This window comes from Adelges cooleyi, unplaced genomic scaffold, assembly GCF_023614345.1.
Source record: "Adelges cooleyi isolate 19-005CV unplaced genomic scaffold, UGA_ACOO_1.1 ACOO_flye_CR_arks_rails_tigmint_CR_PRNA_651, whole genome shotgun sequence".
Taxonomy (NCBI): domain Eukaryota; kingdom Metazoa; phylum Arthropoda; class Insecta; order Hemiptera; family Adelgidae; genus Adelges; species Adelges cooleyi.
Genome location: NW_026096352.1, coordinates 8,032,438 through 8,055,244, shown reverse-complemented (window position 1 = coordinate 8,055,244; position 22,807 = coordinate 8,032,438). Strand labels below are relative to the sequence as shown.

The 22,807-nt window shown below is 30.8% G+C and overlaps 1 protein-coding gene across 2 annotated transcripts in view; it reads right to left on the bottom strand.

Annotated features, from left to right (window-relative positions):
• Window positions 1-4,952: 4,952 nt before the first annotated feature.
• The window catches only part of LOC126844411 (unextended protein), a 58,157-nt gene continuing 40,302 nt past the window's right edge, over window positions 4,953-22,807 (bottom strand). The window contains exons 5-13 of one of the 2 annotated variants that reach the window (XM_050582593.1): window positions 14,423-14,597; window positions 10,383-10,574; window positions 9,242-9,388; window positions 9,034-9,174; window positions 7,259-7,531; window positions 6,931-7,184; window positions 6,747-6,821; window positions 6,046-6,136; window positions 5,167-5,287 (exon numbers count right to left, since the gene is read on the bottom strand). In XM_050582593.1, coding sequence (XP_050438550.1) covers window positions 6,047-6,136; window positions 6,747-6,821; window positions 6,931-7,184; window positions 7,259-7,531; window positions 9,034-9,174; window positions 9,242-9,388; window positions 10,383-10,574; window positions 14,423-14,597 — 1,347 coding nt within the window. In that variant the 3' untranslated portion in view covers window positions 5,167-5,287; window position 6,046. Of the gene's footprint in view, window positions 5,288-6,045; window positions 6,137-6,746; window positions 6,822-6,930; window positions 7,185-7,258; window positions 7,532-9,033; window positions 9,175-9,241; window positions 9,389-10,382; window positions 10,575-14,422; window positions 14,598-22,807 lie in introns of both variants that reach the window. The other variant, XM_050582592.1, reaches the window with a different exon arrangement.

The following is a 22,807-nucleotide window of genomic DNA, read 5'->3' as shown; positions in this document are numbered from 1 at the left end:
ATTTATTATATATATATATATATATATATATATATATATGTATTATCTATACGTATAATTCTACGATATTAGCAGCTGTTGCTTTGTCAATCGCCAGTGGCCGCCGGACCAGTCGCGTGTGTGAGTGTGCAAAATGACGTCATCCGGTTATTAACATTTTCTAGGATTGGCTCAACGTGGCGTTCGGCGGTAAAAGGTATTATACTTTTATAGTGGACGTTAGTCGCTAAGGGGAAATGACGTCATCCGTGATCTACAATAAGTCTGGTATGCATCCATGTCGATCCTACTGGCTACCGTTTATTCAAATCAACATGGTCATTATGATTCATCCGAAAAGAGAAAGCCTATACAAACCGGCCGTATAAAGTGGCTAAAAAAAAAAAAATAAGTAATCGATAAAAATAAAAATATACGTCGCGAAAACGCATATTGAATATAGATGTATTTAATCTAAGGTTTTGGTCTTTAGACGTTTTAGATTAGGTACTATAAAGAACTTTTGACAGTTCTCACAAGCAACTAGGGTGCCATGTATATTAAATGTATTTTTTCTAACAATGTAAATTTATGTAATTGAAGATTAGGTCAGAATAACGCGCTAATGACCACTTTTCCGGTTTTATTTTTTGAAATAGTGTGCTTAAAAACTAATCTAAGCCTATTATAGAAATCATAACACTTCCAAGAATATTCTAATCGTGCAATAATCGTGGAAACCTCTGACGGGTAACAATTTGGGTTTTCTTTGATACTGTAAAGTTTACAGATTGGTTCTTAGGCCTTGGAAAATTATTCGGACCGAAAACGAACGTTCAATTAAAACGTAATACCGTTGATTTTACAATTTATGTATATTTTAAAATCAACGTTAATGCACACAAACAAAGTTTACTATGTCACCATAGACATTAAGAAATATCATTGCCGATATTTGGTTTTTCCAATGATACTTAATGGTCAACAGTCGCGGATGAAGGCCGTAGCATTACAGGTATATCCACTGTAGTTATAATACACATGTATTTATTATTGTTTTGTTTTAAATACATATATTATATATAACGTAATTATGGTTATGTCATAATAAATAATAATATTAACATCAGTTAGGATCTGTGCTACTAGGTTAAACATTTAGATGTCAGATGTGTTTTATCGTATTATAAAAAAAGATGATTCTATTTATTTAACATACAACAATTTTTAATCCATCGACAGAATAAATTTGAACAATGAAGACTAAAGAAGTCTTTTGTCTTCAAGTAAATCCTCTTTAGAGTCCATGGTTTAAACAAATACTATACATTACAATACCGGACAGTCAATGGTAAGAAATCGCAACAAAAGTATGCCCCCCCAAAATCATAGTGGTTGCCTATACATCTTAGACCGGGCGCTAACAAAATAGTAAATATTATGATAACACATTTTGATAATTATCAAATATAATTATACAAATTACAAACATATTACTAAATATTATGTCGATGATCAAATATTATACATTACACGTTATAAGTTATATTGGTGTCTATGATTTTGTGTTTTATAATTATTTTATAGTGTGTTTAAGAAATACATTTGTAATTTATTAACTGTACATACACTTTATTATAAATTCATTATTTTTTTTAACTTTTTGTTTTTACAGTCTTAAATTGTAGCTGATTATTACATTTTTTTATAAAAGAATGTATAGTGACATTTAATTTCTTATCTATAAATAAGAAATTACAGTTTATACAAATATTAGGAATTATAAGTATGTAACGATTAACTAACTCAATCATTTTAGTTTTAATGTTACACTTATTTTCTAATAATAAATTCTACCTTTAGAGTCCTTTATGAATATAGTCTTGAAATAATAATCCTTGTTCTAGTAAAGCTAAAGTCACTAATTTGTTTAGAAAGTTTTTTGCATTAGTTTTTTATTGACTAACTATCCCACTATTTTGTTCAAATTTTTTTGGTCGTTAAGTGCTAATGCGACCTATCTTTTTCTACGCTTAGTAGGTTTTAGTATTATTTTTAAGTTGTATATATATATAATGTATATCACTGTATATTATTTCTTTAAGCAAATGTGCCTGTTTTGAAAATAAAATAAATAAATCGTATAATTTTTTAATAATACTTTTAATTGTTTTAATACTTTTAATTTTCTTTTAATATAAGAACCAATAACAAATATATACATCATAACATGTAGAATAAGTTATAAAATATAATTTAAAATTATTTCTTCTTTTTTAATGTTTACTTTAGTTGGAATCTAAAAAAGTATACTGTGAACGCCTGATTATGTAGTTGTGGGCAACCACTACGATTTCGGGGGCTATGTCGCGATTTCTTATCATTGACTGTCCCGTATGGCATATTGTAATGTATAGTATTTGGTTTAAACTATGACATTTGATTGTAGTGTGCATTTATTAAACTGCAAACACAACAATAACTTGTATAAATAAAAATTAAATGCTGATCGTTGGTCAGCGCATCACTTGAGAACAACTGGACCGATTTGGCTCATTTTTTAATTTATTGTTCGTAATAGTCCGAATAAGGTTTTAGCGGAAAGAAAAATTGGAATAGTTTCCCGGAAAATTAAAAAATGTTCTCAGTAGCTTTATCAGTACCTATTATTGTAACATCAAAACTACTAAATGCAGTATGAGTCGTACTGTACTGTTAACTCAGTACTCACACTAGGTGATAACACCAACTAGAAATAACATCATTGAACAATTTTTTCTATAATATATAAAAATATGCTAACTTACTAAAAGTAAATTATAAGCAAAAAATAAAACAAACAAGATATTTGATAATATTATATTTTATTCATAATAATTAATTATGTAATTCATTAGTCCAAAATTGTTTTTGTTATTACTCGTGTTTTTATTATCTAACCTACATCTTGCAGCAATATTCTTAATATATTTAAACTTATTTCAGACTCAACACAGTTAATAAACTAATCCGTATTATATATCCCCTAAAATAGTTTTGTCGAACATACAATGCAGTATAAAGTAGAGAATAATAACATAAAAACTAAATTCTAGAAAAAAAAAATTAAAAACAATAAATATTTTTTACTTAATTACAAAACTCAACTATTATTTTAATTTTAATTTTATACCTATTAACAATAATAGTTCAAAACTAAATTAGTATCATTTTATGCATATAATACACAATACACAGCTATAATAATAAATTATATTATAATCAAAATTTAAGTTTTGCGTAAAACTTGATACCTACTACAAGTATTGTAATAATATTGTTTAGTGAAATCAACAATAACAACAATTAGGTACTTAGTATAAATAGTATTATTTAATTAGATATTTAGTACAATAAGTAAAATTGCTTTTGAAAATTTTCAAGAGCAATTTCTTTTAGCAAAAAACAGGCTATACATTAAACATTTTTATTTAATAAGCAAATTGTGTAGAAATAAAAAATAAGAGATAAACAGTGCATTATTAATTTTCTACGGACTTCAGTTACCGTAATTTTGCTATATTTTTATACAAACATTACATTATGATAAAGACTATATCGGTTTATGTTATTTTTTAACAGTTAATGTGAATAGTATTTTTGAAAATAATAAAAATAGAAATCATGAAAACTAATCAAAACGTAGTTACACACTAATAGTTGTTTACATTCAATTGTTTACAATTGTGTGAACCGAGGGCTTAAATAATCAATTTAAAAACTTACAAAATAAATAATTTAAATAAGGGATTGTTAAAAATAATTTATATTTACAATGTAATGTCATAATAAAGCTTATAATTGATCTATTCAAATATTACTCTACTAAATGATTAAGATCATAAGCTAGCGAGCGTTCAAATGAAGCTGTTCAACGATCAAGATGACAATGTTGTATAATACTTGTGTAACCTATTTATTAACAATTTATTTCTTTAACACAAAATAATAATATATTCCCTGTCCTCACCCCATTTTGTTCAATAGTAATAATAACGACTTTACATTTTAAATAAAAAGTACAACATAAGTACAGTGTTAATACTAATCAACTCGCAGTTACCTAGGTTACTAATTTGTTATATATTTGAGCGCATTTCTCTACAACTAAAAAATGCCACCTATTAGAAGAACACATTTTAAGGAGTAAAACATTGTTTAATATAGTATAACATTATAACTAATACACTAATACAATAACGATTTTGTCCGAATAAATGTAGTAATCGAAAACATATGTATAATTTTTGCTCATGATTTTATCATTATGGAAAGGGTTCATTTTAACGTTGAATATAATATAGCTTCAATATGTAAGAACATCAATCAATATTTCTCTGTATTAGATACTACATAATACATATTTTATCGAGATGCCGAAAAAGACACGAAAAGCCTTGGAGATTCGCTTGTATCTATACAAAACAGATTTCCGCGTCACTGGGATAATGTACGATTGCAGTAAACATACGACAAACTATTATTAAAAAACAATAATATTTAAAAGATAATTAACGTATGCTAAGGTACTCATTAAAGTATTAATGACAAAAGATAAAAAAAGGGACTACAAATGTCTGTAAAATCTGCAAGATAAATGAATAACGTGACAGAAATAGAATTTTTGTTAAAATGGTTATAGCATCACACATACCAGAATCATGTGTAATTTATATAGGCTTAAAGAGCGGCAGTTGGAGTAAGCAAACAAATTGGTAAAAAAATAATAACCATTGTGTGCTATTAGGTTTGATAGAATGCCTGATAATAGTTTGCTTTACAATATGATTAAAAATTGACCGGACACAGTACAAACGGACTAGAACTACTATTTTTACAAAACATAAAACGTAAAATAACAACAACAATAATAATAAAAATCAAAATTAATGTTAAAATGACAACCTACTATGTGTTTATGATATATATATATATATATATATATATATATATATATATATATATATATAAAATATGTATATAACATATCTAAAACCTAAACGCCAAATGTAGAGCAACAAAAAATATTTATACAAGAGCAAACTAACAATTATCAGTATTTTTAAGACGACGGATCAGTCGTGTCAGATTTGGAAGCAGCCGGCTTAACATTTGTTCCTAAAAGTGTAGTTTTTTCTTCGACTGATGCACCAGAGTTGCCCTGTGGGGTTCGTGAGTAAGCTACTGCTACTGGCTGAGTGACTTCGCCGTTGTTGAGTGATGTAGTTGTATTAGTCAAAACAGCTGTTGTAGCTGCTGCCGTCGATGCCTTGGAATAAAAAAAAAAAACAATTAATTAGACGTCTAATAGTTATTAGGTGGTAATGCTATTATTACCTAAAACAAATTTAAATACAAATTATTTTTTGTTTTTTATAGCTTTAGTTTTAAATTAATATGTAAATGACAACAAATATGTAATATATACTCTTTACTTTGTGTTGTGTACTATGAAACATGAAATGTAAATAATACGTAAAAACAAAATTTAAAATTAGTTGTTTATCTAAGTATTACAAACAATGGATTAAGAAAAATTACATATAAGATACAAATGGATAATGATGTGTACACAATAAAATAATAAGTTCCAAACGAAAATTGAATGTAGGCATTATTGACAATCTTAAGGAAAATTAACTATGCAGCATATAACATTTGATCTGGTCTTATACATAAAATGTATTTAAAAAATCTGTAGACATGGAATTTCTATAAAATAAAGAGCTGTAAAAAATTATCGATATGTACACAACTTATCAGTGAAACGATTTATACACACATCGAAGGGTTAATAGCAGTAAATTTTTTTTAAATCCATAATAAAGCATTAATAAATATTATATACAATAATAACCAAATAACCATTGCTATCGGTTATTTATTCTTGTTCACACTTCACATCAAACTTTTCTAAGACTTGATATTATTATTAGACTATTAATTACTCAGTTAACAATTCAATTTTCAAATAAGTTAGTAAACACTTTTTTTGGTTGTGATGTTATGCACTCGCACTCTGACTACCTCATATGAACAGCTCATTACTATTTCTTTTTGCATTATTCGATCGCCCTTCAGATTTGAGGGGGACAAGTGAGCTTTTACGATGATTTATCTGTGAAGAAAACATGGCGGTGTCGTTTAAATCTTATAATAATGATCTACACAACTTTGGAATTTTAAGAGTATGGTATCGATTTATTTTACAGGATACTTTTATTATTTTTTTTATCAAACAATTACAGCTATAATAATATAATAGTAATGCATATTGTACGCGTGGAAGTGACAATAGATTATAGTAGACATACTAATGTGGAATGTCTTAAAGCGTGCAATGGCTCAAAAAAACCAAATAGTATAATCCTATAAATACATGTTTATTCTCCCACTCACCGACAATAGATAAATTGTTAAAAATAATTGTTTTGTTAAATTATGTTTTTTTTTTTGTCTATAGATTAGTCTCTAGAAGTGTAGTTGTTTGAATTCTGGGCACATTCAACGACTTCACCTAGATACGAAGTGTGTAATCTGAGATGTTTGGCTGAAATGCGTTACTAGTTAATGCAATACTTATTACATAAACTATTTAATAACATTACAATTTTTAATTTTATTTAAATTTTTTAAAAAAAATGTTTATAATTTTGTTTAATAAAAAACATTTTACAGAGACTCTGCTAACAAAATATTTTTATGAGTTCTATAATAAAATGTTTTACCTGCGATACATTTCTTGGCATATCCGGAGAACCTTGAATACTTTTTCTGTCTTCGTCACCATAACTGTGGAATAACTAAAACAAAAACCATAACATATAATAGTAGTCAATAGTATAACATAAAATTAGTTATCAATCATGTTCTATTGTAAGTTAATTATTACCACTGACTAAAATAACTTACCTTGTCAACTTCTTCGTCAAATTCTCCTGCGTTGGACATCTTTTTAGATCGTTCCATGAGTGTGGCCCGTTTAGCTGCCATATAGAAAGAGCGCTTGACCTTCAAATACATCACTTCTGTAACTGCGCGCACTGTATAATCGGGAACAAATGTATAACGTAACATTGCATCAATGTTGACCGATTGTATGCTGCCAAGATTGTTTGAACTCAAATTGCCTGCAGTTGGATTGGTGCTAGCAGGTGGAGATTCACCTGAAAATTAGGGATGGCATCAACTCACTGCTGTATAAACAATATACCGTTGAATAACTTTCAATAAGGTTTACCTATTCCAATGTTTTGATGTAGAGCTTGCGAACCAAAGTATGTAAACGGACCACTCTCAAAAACAAGATTTTCACGGCCAACCGTCACTTCAACGCGTCCTTCTAGTATAAGTATAAAGTAGTCAACAGGTTTGCCTTGTTGATAAATTACGCTAACAGGGTCTGATTTAAATCTTTCCTTGTCTTTCATTTTGATGTGGAATAGCACGTCCTGTTTGAGTAGACGCATCAAAATCGTTTCAGATACAACATCCGGCTTAAATGCTTCAACACCTTTACGTATACAAAACTCATTGTATTATAAGAGCATAAACAACAATAATTAATAATGAGTATAGAAGGAGGGGGAGGGGGTTGAAAACAATTAAATAGACAGTAGTAGTTGTATATGTAGATTTGTAAATGAAAAATAAACATTTTCTCTTAGTCTTATCAATATGAAGTTTTCAATAGAAAGTATTCATTGAAAACTTAATATTTATTGACATATTGGTGGTTCCACAGCAAGAGTTTAAACGACTTGGCATATGCTATTGGATGGACACAAATTTGTTTCATGCAATGCACATTCTGTAATTATATTGTTTAGCAAAAAAATTGTATTTTTTGCAGTATTAAAATTTTCTATTTTGTAAAATAAATCAAAAGTTAATTCACACAGAGAACATATAAATAACAAAAATATACCATGAAAAAAAATTACAATTCTTACTAAAAAAAAAGTTATTATTATTGGAAGGAAAATAAATTAATAAACATAATAACAAAGTTTTTGATTCTACAGAAATATCTCTAATATCCTTTTTTTGTGTAACCATCGGTATAAGTAATTCAAAGCAAATCAAACAGTAAATTTATCATTATTGATGGTTAAATATTTGTTTTTTGATATTTTTCGTTGAATTTTTGTTATTATTGTGGTCGCGTTAGTGATAAAAAATTGAACACCAACAGGGAAACTGGGAACGCTTTACAGGTTCATACAAAGAAAAAAATATTACCGAAATGTGGTTCTAGAAATATCATGTGTAAAATTTAAATTTAAAAATATAATATGAACCCCAGTATACCGTGGTGTAGGCTGTATTAAAAAAATATTTTAAATATAAAAATAATGTGTGATTATATTATAAGATATAATAAGTTATAAGACTTCGGTATTCACTTAGTTTACTTTCAAAAAATGTTCAATGTTTAACAAGGACAGCCTACACCCCAAATTATTATTTTATATTATCAGACCCTCACAACTATCGTTAGTCATAATGTTTCAAAACATTTTATCTAAATTCTAGCCAACACATGTTTTACTTAGATGGTTTTAAAACAAAAACATATTATATCAAATGTATAGAATATACATTATGGAATAATTCTGAAGGTCGTATATTGGCGGATTTTAGGTCAATTGAAAATGGTTTTTAATATTTCCCGAACAACTTAATGTTCATAATAATTAATATATTATTCAGTGACATAATACAATAGGTATTAAGATAAATGTGTTTTTGAACAATGTCCGAGATTTTTATATCGATAAAAAAAAAAAGCGGGTTACTATTATCGTTGAACTTATCGAGCACTGGAGATACACATACACTCAACTTATTATGTTTTATTTAAATTCATCTATATTTCATATTAATCTTGAAATTTTATTACTATTACGTTATTAATTACGATATTAGATATTAGTTTTATGTTTGTTTGTTTATAGTTTTTATTAAAGGGGGCTTGTTATTAATGTCTCCCCCTTGTACTCAGCCGGCACTCACTGGACGATAAGAACTGGAATGTGGCTAATGTGAGTTGAGGAGATATATGAATGCGCTGGTTTTCGTTGCGTTCGGCAAACGCGGTAAAGTCCTGAGCTCTGTACGATCGTTGTTGACGACGTTGTTTGGAACGGTTGTCGGCTGAAAATAATTTTAATTAATAATAGTTTGCATTCAAATAATTGGCCAGACGGTGAAAAATACACACTGTAAACGTCTGTCTCGTCCATGATTTCGGCTTGAATCAGTTCTTCGATGACGTCCTCCAGAGTTATGATGCCCACTGTCTCGTAGAATGGATCACCTTCGCCTTCGTTGTTCACACGGTGAACAAACGCCATGTGACCCTTGATGCCTACACAAGACATTTTACTTTAAAATAATCCATCAAAGACATTTTTGAAAATAACTATTAGCTAACAATGGACGATTGTCGATAATTTAAATAGTCCATTTTTCAAAAAAAAAAATTATAACCCAGATTAAGAACGGCACACACCCGTTATTTTCTTCAAAACACCCGCCTTACGCGGATTAATTTTACAAAGGCTGTAATCAAAACTAAGAAACCAAATTTTTACATAATATAGACAACAACATTGTCTGTGTTCTACCATCGCTCTTTTTTTAATATTTCAACCAGTTAATAAATAATAAATTAATTAAGAAAAGACTTTTTTAAAAATGATATAGCGTTGGTTGTATTAGGTATATCGAAAAAATACGAATGCTGGAGCACAGATAATTTTGTCATACATAATATGTATGAATTTCTTTCCTTAACTATATATGAAGCCTGAGTAAAATTAATTCACGCAAAGCAGTTTTGAAGGGAAAAAGTTGTAATTTATTCTATAGAAATGACTGTGATAGTCTGACAAAATAAAACGGCAATCAACAAAGTATCCTCATAACTGTATTAACAAGTTAAGTTGCCTATACTTTACTCCTTAAAAATGGGCGGTGTAGCGTCCTCTTAAATACATATAATATTATAAGTTATAACAGATGAATCCATGACATTGCCATCATGTTTTTCTAAACTCGTAAGTCATTTATCGTTATAAACGGATATTGACTACTAAAACCGAGTTCGTAAAGTACACTCAAACAAGTCTCATTCACCATACTAAACTACAGCGCAATATGCCCAGTCAGCTAATTTCCGAAGAAGGCTTATGATCCAAAATCTTCCAGTCCCCAACTCGCGGCTCAAAAGCTGATATTCAACGGAAAACGATGTACACTAGTTCTCAAATCAATTACATTACTACCAAGTACTAAGCAGTAGTTTATCTACAATGTACCTGACTTACGTGAAACGATAGAATTTTTAGTTACAAGCTTACCTTCTTTAAACTGCTTAAAGAGTACGTCCAACGTGGTATCCTCAAACACAAAGTAACACGGGTTCTGGTAGAACTGGCACAGTGTCTTGAGCAAAGTGTTGTCGTCGGGGTCGACCAACGCCAAGTCCTTAATGTACAACATGGTTACGATGTTCTGACGGTTTCCTTCATAAACGGGTATTCTCGAGTATCCTGAAAGTAAAAACAAATCATTAGTGTTAGACTTGCCAGGTAAACTACAACAGATCGAGGGACTCGAGATCTACTCGTCGAACCTCCGGGCGGTCACTCCGAAGCTCATTAACGGAAGTACAATTGTGTACATTTACATTTAAAAAGAAAAATATGAACAAAAGCCATGAATTTATTTGTAAAAAGCCAAGATCAGATCCAAGTTTTAGACTCTACATATTGAGGCTACCACTAATTTTTTTCAACTTTTAGTTGTAACATACTGTACATACCAACACGTCAGTACCTATTTCAATATCCACGCCGACCCACAACCCTTGCCTAAATAAATAAGGACTGTAGTGAATATTACTTTATTACTTCACTGAACAAAAAACACATGTCTTAAACTATTCGCAACCTAACCTTTCGCAAAAATTCTTTATTAATAGTAAAAAAATATACATATTCTCATTAGTTTTTACTTATTTCAGATTTGAACTAAAACGTTTTATTTAAAGTATTTTAAAGGTAACAAAGAAAATCATAAAAAAAGGGTTGTATAATACTCAAAAAAAAACAGTCATTTATTAAAAAAACATTTTTTTATTAAGGCCACTGTAGAGTTAAATGTTAGTCGCAGAGAAATGTTTGTTTATACTCACACGTGTATAATTAAAAAAAATTATAAAGGTATTAGTTAAGTTTTAAAAAATGCTACAAAAAAACTATGTTAAGAGGAGATTGTGTAAAAACATTATGAAAAAAAAATGTCTTATTAACCCTATGATGAGATATTGCGTGGTTCACGATAAAACGATCATAATACATAAATCCTATAATACAGGTATTATAGGATTCCACAACATTAATTATTTCATTGCTACGAGGAGCATTTAAAAAATCTTAATTATTTCTCAAGATTGTTAAAACTGTTGTTAAAATTAATTTACCGGATTAAATTACTTAAGGCTCACAAATTAGCAAGTAGTAAAATAACTGACAATATTTTTTTCTGTGATAAATAATAACTATGATCTCATTTCAGTTAATTTAAAGATATACTAATATTTATAGTAACATTTTACACGTAATGTTATTTTAACACTGAACGCCAGGCTTTTGTAACCTAATAATTTATTTGAGTTATTTGGGCGGCTAACGAGGAAAATGTTGAATTAAATTCGTAAGTGTTATTATTCGGATTAATATCACTCTATTGACAGTTGATTATATAATACATGATAATGAAAAAAAACACATTCATAACAAATTATCATTCGCTACAATATAAACGTATACATAAAAAATACAGCGTTACAGTAAAATCATCCCACGGCTTACATTGGGCTCTAATGGTTTTTATACGGGTTGCGGCTTAGGTATATATTTGGTAAAAAAAACCAAGGATTTATAAAGGTTTCGGGGTTTTAGGATTTTAAGGGTCCAGGGAACAAATCCTTGCAACCGGGTTTCTATGTAATAACAGACAAGTAATTGTTTCCATGCGTTGTTACTTGCTACTTTTAAAATTACTTTAAAGATAATAATCACTTTATGCAGCGAGAGAGATATTGAAAAACAAGCAGTTGTCAATGTAAAAATCTCAGCAATAATACATAATGTAATATCTTTTAAATTGTATAAAAGTATTTTAATTACGAGTCCTTGTATCCTGAGATTATGACGATAAGTAAATCATATCCATAATTGTTTTTACGATAAAAACGAAAATGTTGTAAGAAATTATATCACCGATTGTGCTTGAGCGCCATAAGACAGAAAAGTAAACCTAATCTCATGTCTTAAGTGTAGGCGTATTTATTGGTGTCGTCAATTATTATTGTTGTTGTAATGAATTTTATTGAAAAGCGAAGGCGCGTGTATTTTGCAGGAAAACATCAATGGGCCCAACTGTTATGCCTAGAAAAATAAATTGCTCGCGCGCTCATCAAAATATGTTATATTTTTAGTAGCCACCGCCCAGTTTTCTGGACCCGTGCCCGGTAGCGTCTCAAAACCGATTGAAATTTGTTTCACTATCCTAATAGTAGTCTACACCCAGACGAGCGCATGTCGCGACGCCGGCGATATTATAAGTAAAGAGAAGGGAGACAAAAAATATAACAAAAATAAATAAGTAATTCTAAATATAATATTCCGTAAGTAATATATTCGAAAAATAGTAAAAAAAATCCGCTTCAGAACTCGGGTGCACCTGCAAAACTCGCATAAATATAGAAACTGGTCAGGCGTTCGCAGTCACCGGCGGTTGCCAAAATTCGACGGTTTGTACACACACAATTGTTAATTATTTTGAAAAGCATTAGAGTAAGATTCTGATAGATAGGCACAAACAAAAAAATATAATATCTATATCATAGGTGTTAGGTGTGTACGTAAATGTAACATAAATTTGTACTCTTTTCAAACCGCCAAAAGGCAGTTTTTAAATATATGTCATTGTTATGTATAATAATTATAATAATAATAAATCACACATTATAAAATATAAAAGGACCGCAAAGAACAAACGTTTGTCCTATACAGTGAACGTCTATTGCAATCGACTCCTTCGTACATACATTTTTAAGTTTGGCATTCCAACAATTTTTGATTACCCGACAAAAACACAAGTGTACGGTTTTGTTCGAAATGTGGGAACTAGTGGGTTTTTATTAGTGATTATTTTCAGAGGGCATAATACAACTCTAGAAACTATTCCACATGAATGTCGACTATTGAGAAGTTGCAATAAATTAACATTTCGGATTTTTTATCGTACACTAAAACAAATCATATTAAATATAAAAAACAACAACCTAGCAGATAGTATGCTGGGACATGTAATTTTTTTCACGTTTAACGTCTATTTTAATCCCTACAAATTGAGGTTCAGACGGTTTATTGGATTCGGTAGTTTTTTGGGGTTTAAAGATGGCTGCCCACTTTAAGCTTACCAAACAAATTTCAAGTTTGGCATCCAAGACAGACAGGTGGTCATTTCTCCCCCAGACAGTCGCTCTCCCGAAAGAAAAAGCTGTCAATGGCCGAGATTTGACAGTGCGTTATAACACTGTCTCCTTATCTCACTCTGCCATGCACCTTCCTACGTTGGGACCTATAACATATAGTTTCTATCAATTACAACGATTTTTTTAACACATGTTCAAGAATATTCTCCATTTTCTATGAACAGAATAATTAATAAATAATTATGTAAAAATGTCAAGTGTTAACAATAATAGTAATAACACTGCAAGTAATAATTATAATTTTTTACTTGTTCAAATAATATACAATAGAATAGAAAACACCTAGACATATAATGATATAAGATCTTGGAACGTAACAAAACATAATATTCGTTTTGCTTCTTCAAAGCTGCGGTTGCCTAGACAATTTTACCGAAACTCAATCCATATGGGTTCTCATTGAAAATAGAATAGCTCGGCTTTCTTATTTAATTTATGTAATTAAATGTTGTTTACGAACTGAAATTGAGTAAATAGTAAATACGTTGTATGTTTGAAAAATAATTGTCCACTCATTTAGCGATGGGGGTACCCTTATAAGTTATAACAGTCAATATCCGAATTACTACAATTAAATCATTAGTTTTTGCGATATGGATCAGACGTTATATCGCGATAAGTTAATTGACATTAATTGTTGTATAATAATATGTATATGTGCTTACTACTTTTCTACAAATTGACTAAACTTCTTGTTTAGTGCATTTCCTTGTTCACTTTGAATTTATAAAAATAATTGTATTATTCACTTTAAACTATTTGATAATGACGCGTTCGACACCAAGTCATACTTGTTTTTCTGTTTTACACACCATTCAATAGAATATTACTTACCGGACTTCATAATTTCTGAAACAGTCTCAAAGTCCAACACGGTATCGTAGGACAACATGTACACATCCTCCAATTTAGTCATGACGTCGTTAACCTTCTTGCGATGCAACTCTAATGCGCCAGATATAATATTTACTTCGTCCTTTTCCAAATCGTTGAACTCATCGCCGGTCATCTGCACAAAAAAAAAAAGCAAACTTTTAGCAAACATATCATTTTGGATACTGTTAAGTCATATAGCAAAAACCTTAACGATTTGGTAAGTCGGCGATTCATAAATATATGTCTTAAATTGTACATTGATTTTTTTATTGGTATTGTTTACAATCTGTATTATTATATACAATAAGTAAAAACTGAACGACATAAGTGAAGGGGCTATTGTACGTACAATTTTTGTTACTATTTCTTAAAAAAAAAATGTTTTTTTTTAGTGTACACAATTTATACAATCACAGGTATAATGACTACCTATGCTAATTTTGATCTGAGCGCACGGCAGTGCACCGGCCAAGTTCTAACAATGCCAGTGTATCTTTACACGAAGCAATTCACCTGTTAGGTTTTTGTTGGGGTTATAGTAACATGTTAGGTTTGAGTAAGAAGCCGCCCACAGACGACACTTCACGGGAATTTTATACTATTTTTTTCGTTTGGTTACTGTTGTAGTAAGTCTCGGCACCACTTACGTTTTAGTCTTTTAATGGGGTTTCCTGGCATACTAGATAACGCTAGGTCCTAGCTAGAATTAAAAAAATTAGGTCCAGGAATTAATTAATTTAGCTAAAAATGTTTCAAATAAAATTGTTACTATTTTAAAAGTAAAAATTCGTTTTTTATTAGATATAATAATATTTATAAAAAGGTTTTTAGCTAAAGCAATGATTTTAAATTGAAAATTATCGTTTCATGATATTTTGAAAGCGCTATTATGTATACTATTTGTTAAGAATTGGGTATTTATAGTGTATAAAAAAACATTTGGTATGCACTGTTTATGGTTGTTATTTTAATATTTTGTAATAATAATTATTATAAATGAAAATGATTATTTCCTATTATAGAATCGCAGTTAATATTTGTATTTTTATCAATATTCCTAGTCATCTTAATGTACAGTAGGGTGTACTGTATCTGCTATTTACCTACTGTCTATTATGTATTCATATTTTTTTTGTTAACTAATTAGTTTTTTCCAATCTAAATTGAAAATTAATTTAAAAAAAAAAGGAAATCTCCGTTTTATTTATGATTAATGATAGTTTTTAATAAATGGGTTTAAACGACATTTTATTATGACCTGCGTGATGATATCCCGTACTATAATACATACATACTACTTTGTAATGTTTGCCAAACATTAAACACAATTTTTTCCAATTAAAGTGTACGTAATTGTTAACAACCACACAAACGACAAAAGCGTCAGCATGGCGTAATTCGAGGGGTGCTTGGGTGTGCTTAGCATCCACAAAATTGTTGACGTTTTTACATTGGATGGGGGCTTTATATTATTTTCGGTAGTCAAGTACACTCAAGTTTTTAAGCGAATTTTCACCCCTAGGCGCCAGTATAATTTTGACTGAGTTTTGTTGTCGAGTCCAACGGTGGAGTTGTCGTATACGATTTTATAAATAATAATCCTATTCGGATAAGTAGGTCTCCGAGCCACAGCACTATTATTGTCGGTAATATGCTTTTGATATTCAGTGTTTTTTTTTTAGCACCATAATAAAATCTAAAAAGCTAAACCTTAACCTGGCTTTCTCGAACACAATTATTTACAGCAACATCATCAGTGAACGTCAAGAGACCCCTTGCTAAACACCTTCGGTCAGATCGACAAACGGTATCACAAACTTTCGACTATTCCTGCCAAGTTTGTAATTTAGCCGTCATGAACATACTCGACCTGTGCCGAACACATATCACAACACGGTTGTGGTCATTAAACGGTATATGCGAAAACGGCAGCGTGGTCGACAGATCAATAACGAGGCGAAATGGGGCGCCCCCGCAAGGTACACCGTACGCGAATGCATGCCTGCCCGGCGGATGATATTATACCAGTATTTACACTATCTCACTGCAAAACAGGTACAAAATATTTATTGAAATTAACTCATTCCCGGCCAAACGGCCTTTGACAAAACGACCAGCCGCATAATAGCGTTAACGCGCACTAAACGGAAAGCACCTGTTGTTTTCCCATAGACACCATAATAATTCATATCCAATTTTTATTAAAACCCTTACTCATTGAAATTGGCCTTCGGTCGACACGATAAAATACGGTTTACTAACAATTTCTATGCACGATTACGTCAAGGCGGTCACTGTTTTTTTTCTAAAAACCATAAAATCGAATGGATAGCAAAAATAGATTTTATGTAGGTTTTTGACGTTTTTTTTAAAATTATATAAATACACACCATGTCTTGAGATTTCTACATATTGCATAATTCCACGTCTACTATTCGTAGGTACACGTTAATATCATAGCAACTGAAATTCTAGGTCTTAATGGCTGAAGAACTTCGTGTAGGAATGAAAAATAAAGAACATTTCCGGCGAGTAAATAGTAAAAAAAAATTATATTTTCTATGTTTTATACATATAAAATGTACAAGATTAATTTTTTTAATTTTTTGTGAACCAAATTGGTATGTTAAAAAATATGGCTAACTTTTCTACTTTTGGCCAATAGTTTACTTATGATAAAATATGTTTGATCTATGTATACAGTATAAGACTACAAATGAAGAGGAGTAAGTCTAGACATAAAAAAACGTATAAAATCAATATTTTCTCGGCTACGCCTTATAATAAAACATTAGAATATGATAATATGTAAAAAAAATTAGACTTTTTATTTTAGCTGTTAAAAATCTATACTGTTTAATATAGAACTTCGGTCTGTGTGCCCAGGTAGTCCAGTGTAGTCGGATCCCCTGCGGCCCATAATACTGTATATAAATTATAGATATATTGTATAGTTATTAGTTTGTTTTATTTAAAATACATATATACTGTAGCTGTAAGTGCATACTTGAGAGTCAAGCCATTGAAGGGTACGACTGCTAGTTTAAGGACTTGAGCTTTTTGGGCGATATATTAAGTTAATAAGAGAGTTAATAGAGAGACTTAAGGTTTATTGTGGTGCAGACACGGTCTAGTCATTCATTTTCAATAGGATCCACTTGTTTAACCCTATCGACGCGGCCTAGTCCAAGGTCTAGTTTTATTTTTCAGGCAGAGGGTGAGAACTTAAACACAGATAATTCTTCATATCCTTTCGACAGTTAATCGAACTTACCATTAGCGGTCCGCCTCAGCTACCATTTAACGTTACGAATAAAATCGATAGAACATTTCGACTATATTGTCAATACCAAAAGCATATAAAGCAATACCTTAGGTATATAATAAACAACTTGGCGCGTAAAACATTTTAGTTATTGTGTCTTATGGAAGTCTTGCCGAAGATCCGGTATGACACGGAAAGTGGGTGCTAAATTCGAAAGAGGCCGGCGAGATGCATTAGTGTGTATAATGCATATATATTGCGAGGTCGGACCCGTACCGTTATAATGATTTTAAGCTTAAAGGATAGGCGTGAAATGACGGCATGTAAATAATATAAAGGCGAACTGTTTGTTTAGGCCTCGACTGAAATCTAAACGTCGCCTAGTGCTGTGCACGAATTAGCAGAAATGGACTTACACAGCTCAGGGTTTGTATGAATACTAGTTGGTCGACGCGACACACATATTGTGATGAATAGCGGGTAAATGCACTTGAGGGTGACACGCTTGTTTCGCGACGGGGTGTACAAATGGGGAAAACACATAAGACACTGGTCATCGCACGCATTTAGAAGGAATAGAATAACGCGAATCATACGTCTTTAGGCTATAACGCCACATACTATATTTATATTTGTAAAAATTTAAACCCTTGGTCTCATTGATATTATCGTCTAATTGACACCCATTTGCTACATGCAATAAACTAATCACGCGGAATAGAAAAAAATACATATACAATTATATACATATAATTAATCAAGTAGTACCTAAACGGCAATGCTAGGATAATTAATGCGTTACGCGTTAACCGTTTGTGCAATACTGCCTCGGTTGACCCACCGGAGGTCATATTGATAAATACAACTTCAGAAGGCATCATCAATAGCAATTACTAAAGGTCGGATAGAAGTTAATTAAAGTGGATATTTACCTTTGTGAGTATGAAGCGACCGGTCAGAGTGACGTCCCATCGACGTTTGCAAAATGAAAAGGTACCCGTTTGTCATAAAATCTAATAGGGTCTCCACCCTAAATATAAACATATACATTGTGTACCTCCGTCATTCGATTTTCCCAGGCAATTATATATCCCCATTGCTTTCCCTCCGGTTTCACTTTTCTCATCACGCTGCCGTTCTTGGCAGACCATCCGAAACGAAACGTTTAGTCCTATGCGTGTCATGCGATCAACCCCCAAGGAATTACATCCAAAACCGAAAAGGAGCTTCTACCCCTCCCCTCGTAATTCACTCCCCTTACTCTTCCACACTGTTCAATTTGTGCATTGACGTACCAACGACTTAACGTCGAACACGTATCGCAACGTCGTAATGATAACAGTTTTTTGTTTTTATTTTAATAAATTGGGTCATGAATATATATTATATCGCCTTTCACGCTACACATTACACACTAACTCAGTCTTTTCTCTTCTCTGCTCCACCTCATATACAATTATCGCTATCCCATCCCCTTCTCTCTTTCTCCTTTGTCATTAAAGCGTCACGCAAATTTTCGACAGCGATAAAACATGCTCATGTCAAAATAATTGTAACCATGGAAAATAAACACGGTTATCACAACTCAGGCCTTTCCCCCAGAGAGGGTTAATGAAATCTATGATTGCGAGGCTCGGTCCATAAGCTCGAGTAATTAAAGACTCTAGAGATTAGGGAGGGGGTAAAGTCCGGTTGGTTACTACATTTTGATAGAATGGGAGCGGGGATATGATTAAGTATTAACAGGTATCTAAGCCCTCTAAGGCACCCTTTTAGCCTAAAGCCTGGTTTTAAGTAATTTAAATTTAGCTATACCTTTTAAAGTCAACTTGCATTTGTTAGAAATAATTGAAAAACGTATTAATGGAGTCCCGATTTTTGTACAGTAGGAAAAGTGGGAAAGCATTTACGTATAAAATAGCAATTATACAGAAAAAACTAAAAACTTTTAAAAATAATTAATTTATCATTTATTATTTAGCCTTGTTGATGGTTCTGATAAATTATTACAAAGAAAGTACCGACATTAGTGCTGCGTTCTACCGTTTTTAACTAATTAAGGGGACAACATCTCTATTGAAATTCCACCAAATCCAGAATAAACCTAATGTATATTTAAATATAAATATATGAATTGGAATAAAATTGTATGTATTTTGTGATTTTTTCTAATTGTGCTCCTGCAATTTTGAAGATTTTGGTCTAATTAAACGTAGTGACTGATATTTAACGCTATTCGCAGCAGCTGCAGTTGTGCACACCACAGTGATTGAAAACATCAACTATTAAAATTTAAAAATTGAAAATTTTAGTTATATTCATGAGATTTATCATAAATCAATATGTATACATTTAAAAATAAATAATATACTAAAAGCCCTTTTAAATAAATCGTTCGGTTACGTCATTTAATAAACAACACTATAATAATATATCACAATTGATGGTAGGAAATCCCCCAAAAAATGATCTCATTTCCGCAGCTTATATATAATACATAACAATACGCCACAAGCGTCGGTGTTTTAAAGTGATTTATTGTATTTTGTCTTCGTCGTCGGTGGACTAATTTTGAAAATTTCTGTCAGGCGTATTTTGATTAGTGGCTGTGCGCATGATTTCGTCAGGCAAGATGAATGAATTGGAATACGAGCACTACGAGCTTTTCCCGCATGCTCATCCGTTACCATGGAAAATATAATGTTCACTAAGGAATATTCAATATACTGAAAACAAGTTTTTTACCGTTACATGTAAACTGCACCGACAACATGAGTATGATCTGAATATGAACGTGTATGGCCAATTAAAGCATTATCGTAATTTGTTATTTGTTCGACTTGGATTTTTATTTTTTGCTTCAATGCCAAGCTGAGCAGAAAAAGTTTTAAGTAAATATACTAATAATAATGTTACAACGGCACAGATAAAACGTTAGAATAAACACATTTTACATATTATTTATCACATACAACTCCGGTAGTAGGTTTGTGTTCTAATTTCAATGTTTACACGGTGACAGATTACATTATTATGTACAGCTGCAATGATTGCACTCGATGAATATGTTCATGTGTACAAAAATAGTAATAAAACATTTTAAATATTATTTTTAGACCGAATTTTCAATGGATTTAATCAAATATGTATACATAATATCAGTGAACTACATGGGTAAATCAGATCAGATTAAACAATGGCGAACAAATGTAAAATTATTTGTTGCTTTTTTACATAAAATTTCAACATTTTTTTTAGTAAAATTTTAAAGTTCTAAACATAGTAAGATGTTGATAACGCATCACACAACAGAGAAAAAACAAAAACTATTGATTATTTCTATTAAAAAAATTAATTTACGATTTGTTTAAAACGTATCTTATCTGATCCTGTTATAATTAGTTTCGTCTGTACTCGTTTTATCCAAGTGGTATTTTTACACTGAAATTGGAATTTAAAAAAAATGGAAAGAATCGAATAATACGCCTTACTAGGTAATATTGAAAGGAATAGTTGATTATCATTGATCAGGTTAGATTTTTTTTTATTTTTTTTTGTGACGCAGTATGAACTTATATCGAAGAAGAAAAAACAGCCATATTATTGGTAAAATAAAAAATAGCACTTGTTTTACCGGACCATAATGAACATCCTAATGGTTGGAAGCTGGAAACGATAGACCATAATATTATTGTAAACATACTATTATTATTATGTAAAAATAATATGATGTAAAGTATCGATATTATAGAATTTTACTGGTGCGATGTTACCAATGCAAGTTTATAAGCAACAAACTTTAAATGTAAAGCACAATTTCAGAGTTAGTTCAAGAATAATACACAATAATATGTATGCAAATATTATAAGAGATAAATAAAGACTAGAGTTCAAATAACTTATCTCGTATTATCGGTTTTAAAAAAACTTTCACTAAGTTGAAAAACGATTTTTTTCTCTTGGGTATCTCGTTTGTTTAATAGACACGCTGCTGAATATGCATGGTTGTAATAACTTTTAATTACGCCACAAAAGTAAACTTTGGTCGTCTAAACGACCTGTTAAGTTTCAAAGGGCTGCGTCAGTACGGCAACTTGCGTGCTGAAATGCAGCAAATTATAATTTCTTCCGTTGTCTGTGAAGTTTGAACATGTATGTTAAACACATACCATCTACTGTTTTAGTTTGTTCGATTAACACCAAAAGTTCAGCACCTCAAAAGTTGAGCGAAAACTAACTAGGGCTTTTAAAGTTCAAACTAACTACAAAAACGGCATACGTCCTTTAACAAAACTTCTTTCAAAGTTTTTACAGAAATACCTGAGTTACAGATTAGCATTTTCATCTTGAAAATTATTAATCAATTTATTTCATTAGTGCACACATGATATTGGCACAAAATTGTTTATTTTTTTTTGTCTACCTTTGAATTTGACTAATACTGCCATAACATTACCGACCAAATCGCGAATTTAAGACATCAGACAGACAAGTTTACAATGTACTATGAAGACATACCCATACCATCTTATAATATATTATTCTAGCATTACAAGATTTAACAGCCATGACCGTTACAGAAAGGGTATGCCTGTTCAACACAGCTATCGTGACGTCATACTCTATTGTCGAACATCCATTAAACATCTGTCTTTATATTTTATAACAACACAAAAGTCGACCAATTCTAATTGTAAGTGTAATGTGCTTTTGGCGAAAAATCCATTTTTTTTTTTATAGATTTACAACTTTTAGATGTTGTAGCCGAATTTTAGGGTGTAAAAAAGTATTAAAAACTATTCCGCAAAGGAAATATAAAACAATTCTAGAAAAACAGACGTCACAGACGATTTATTAATGACGGCTGATAAACTTTCGATAAAAATAACTCGTTTGCATACGTCAGCAACAACACTCTTAAAATCTGATTCCTTCTATTTTCTATTGGTATACATATTTTTTGTCCCTTTCAAATATTCACTGTCGTCGGCTTTAGTCATTTGTGTTAACGAAAGTAAGTAGTGAAACCTAGTAGCTAGTTACTTCGTTTAGCCCATGGACATTCGAGTCTAATATTT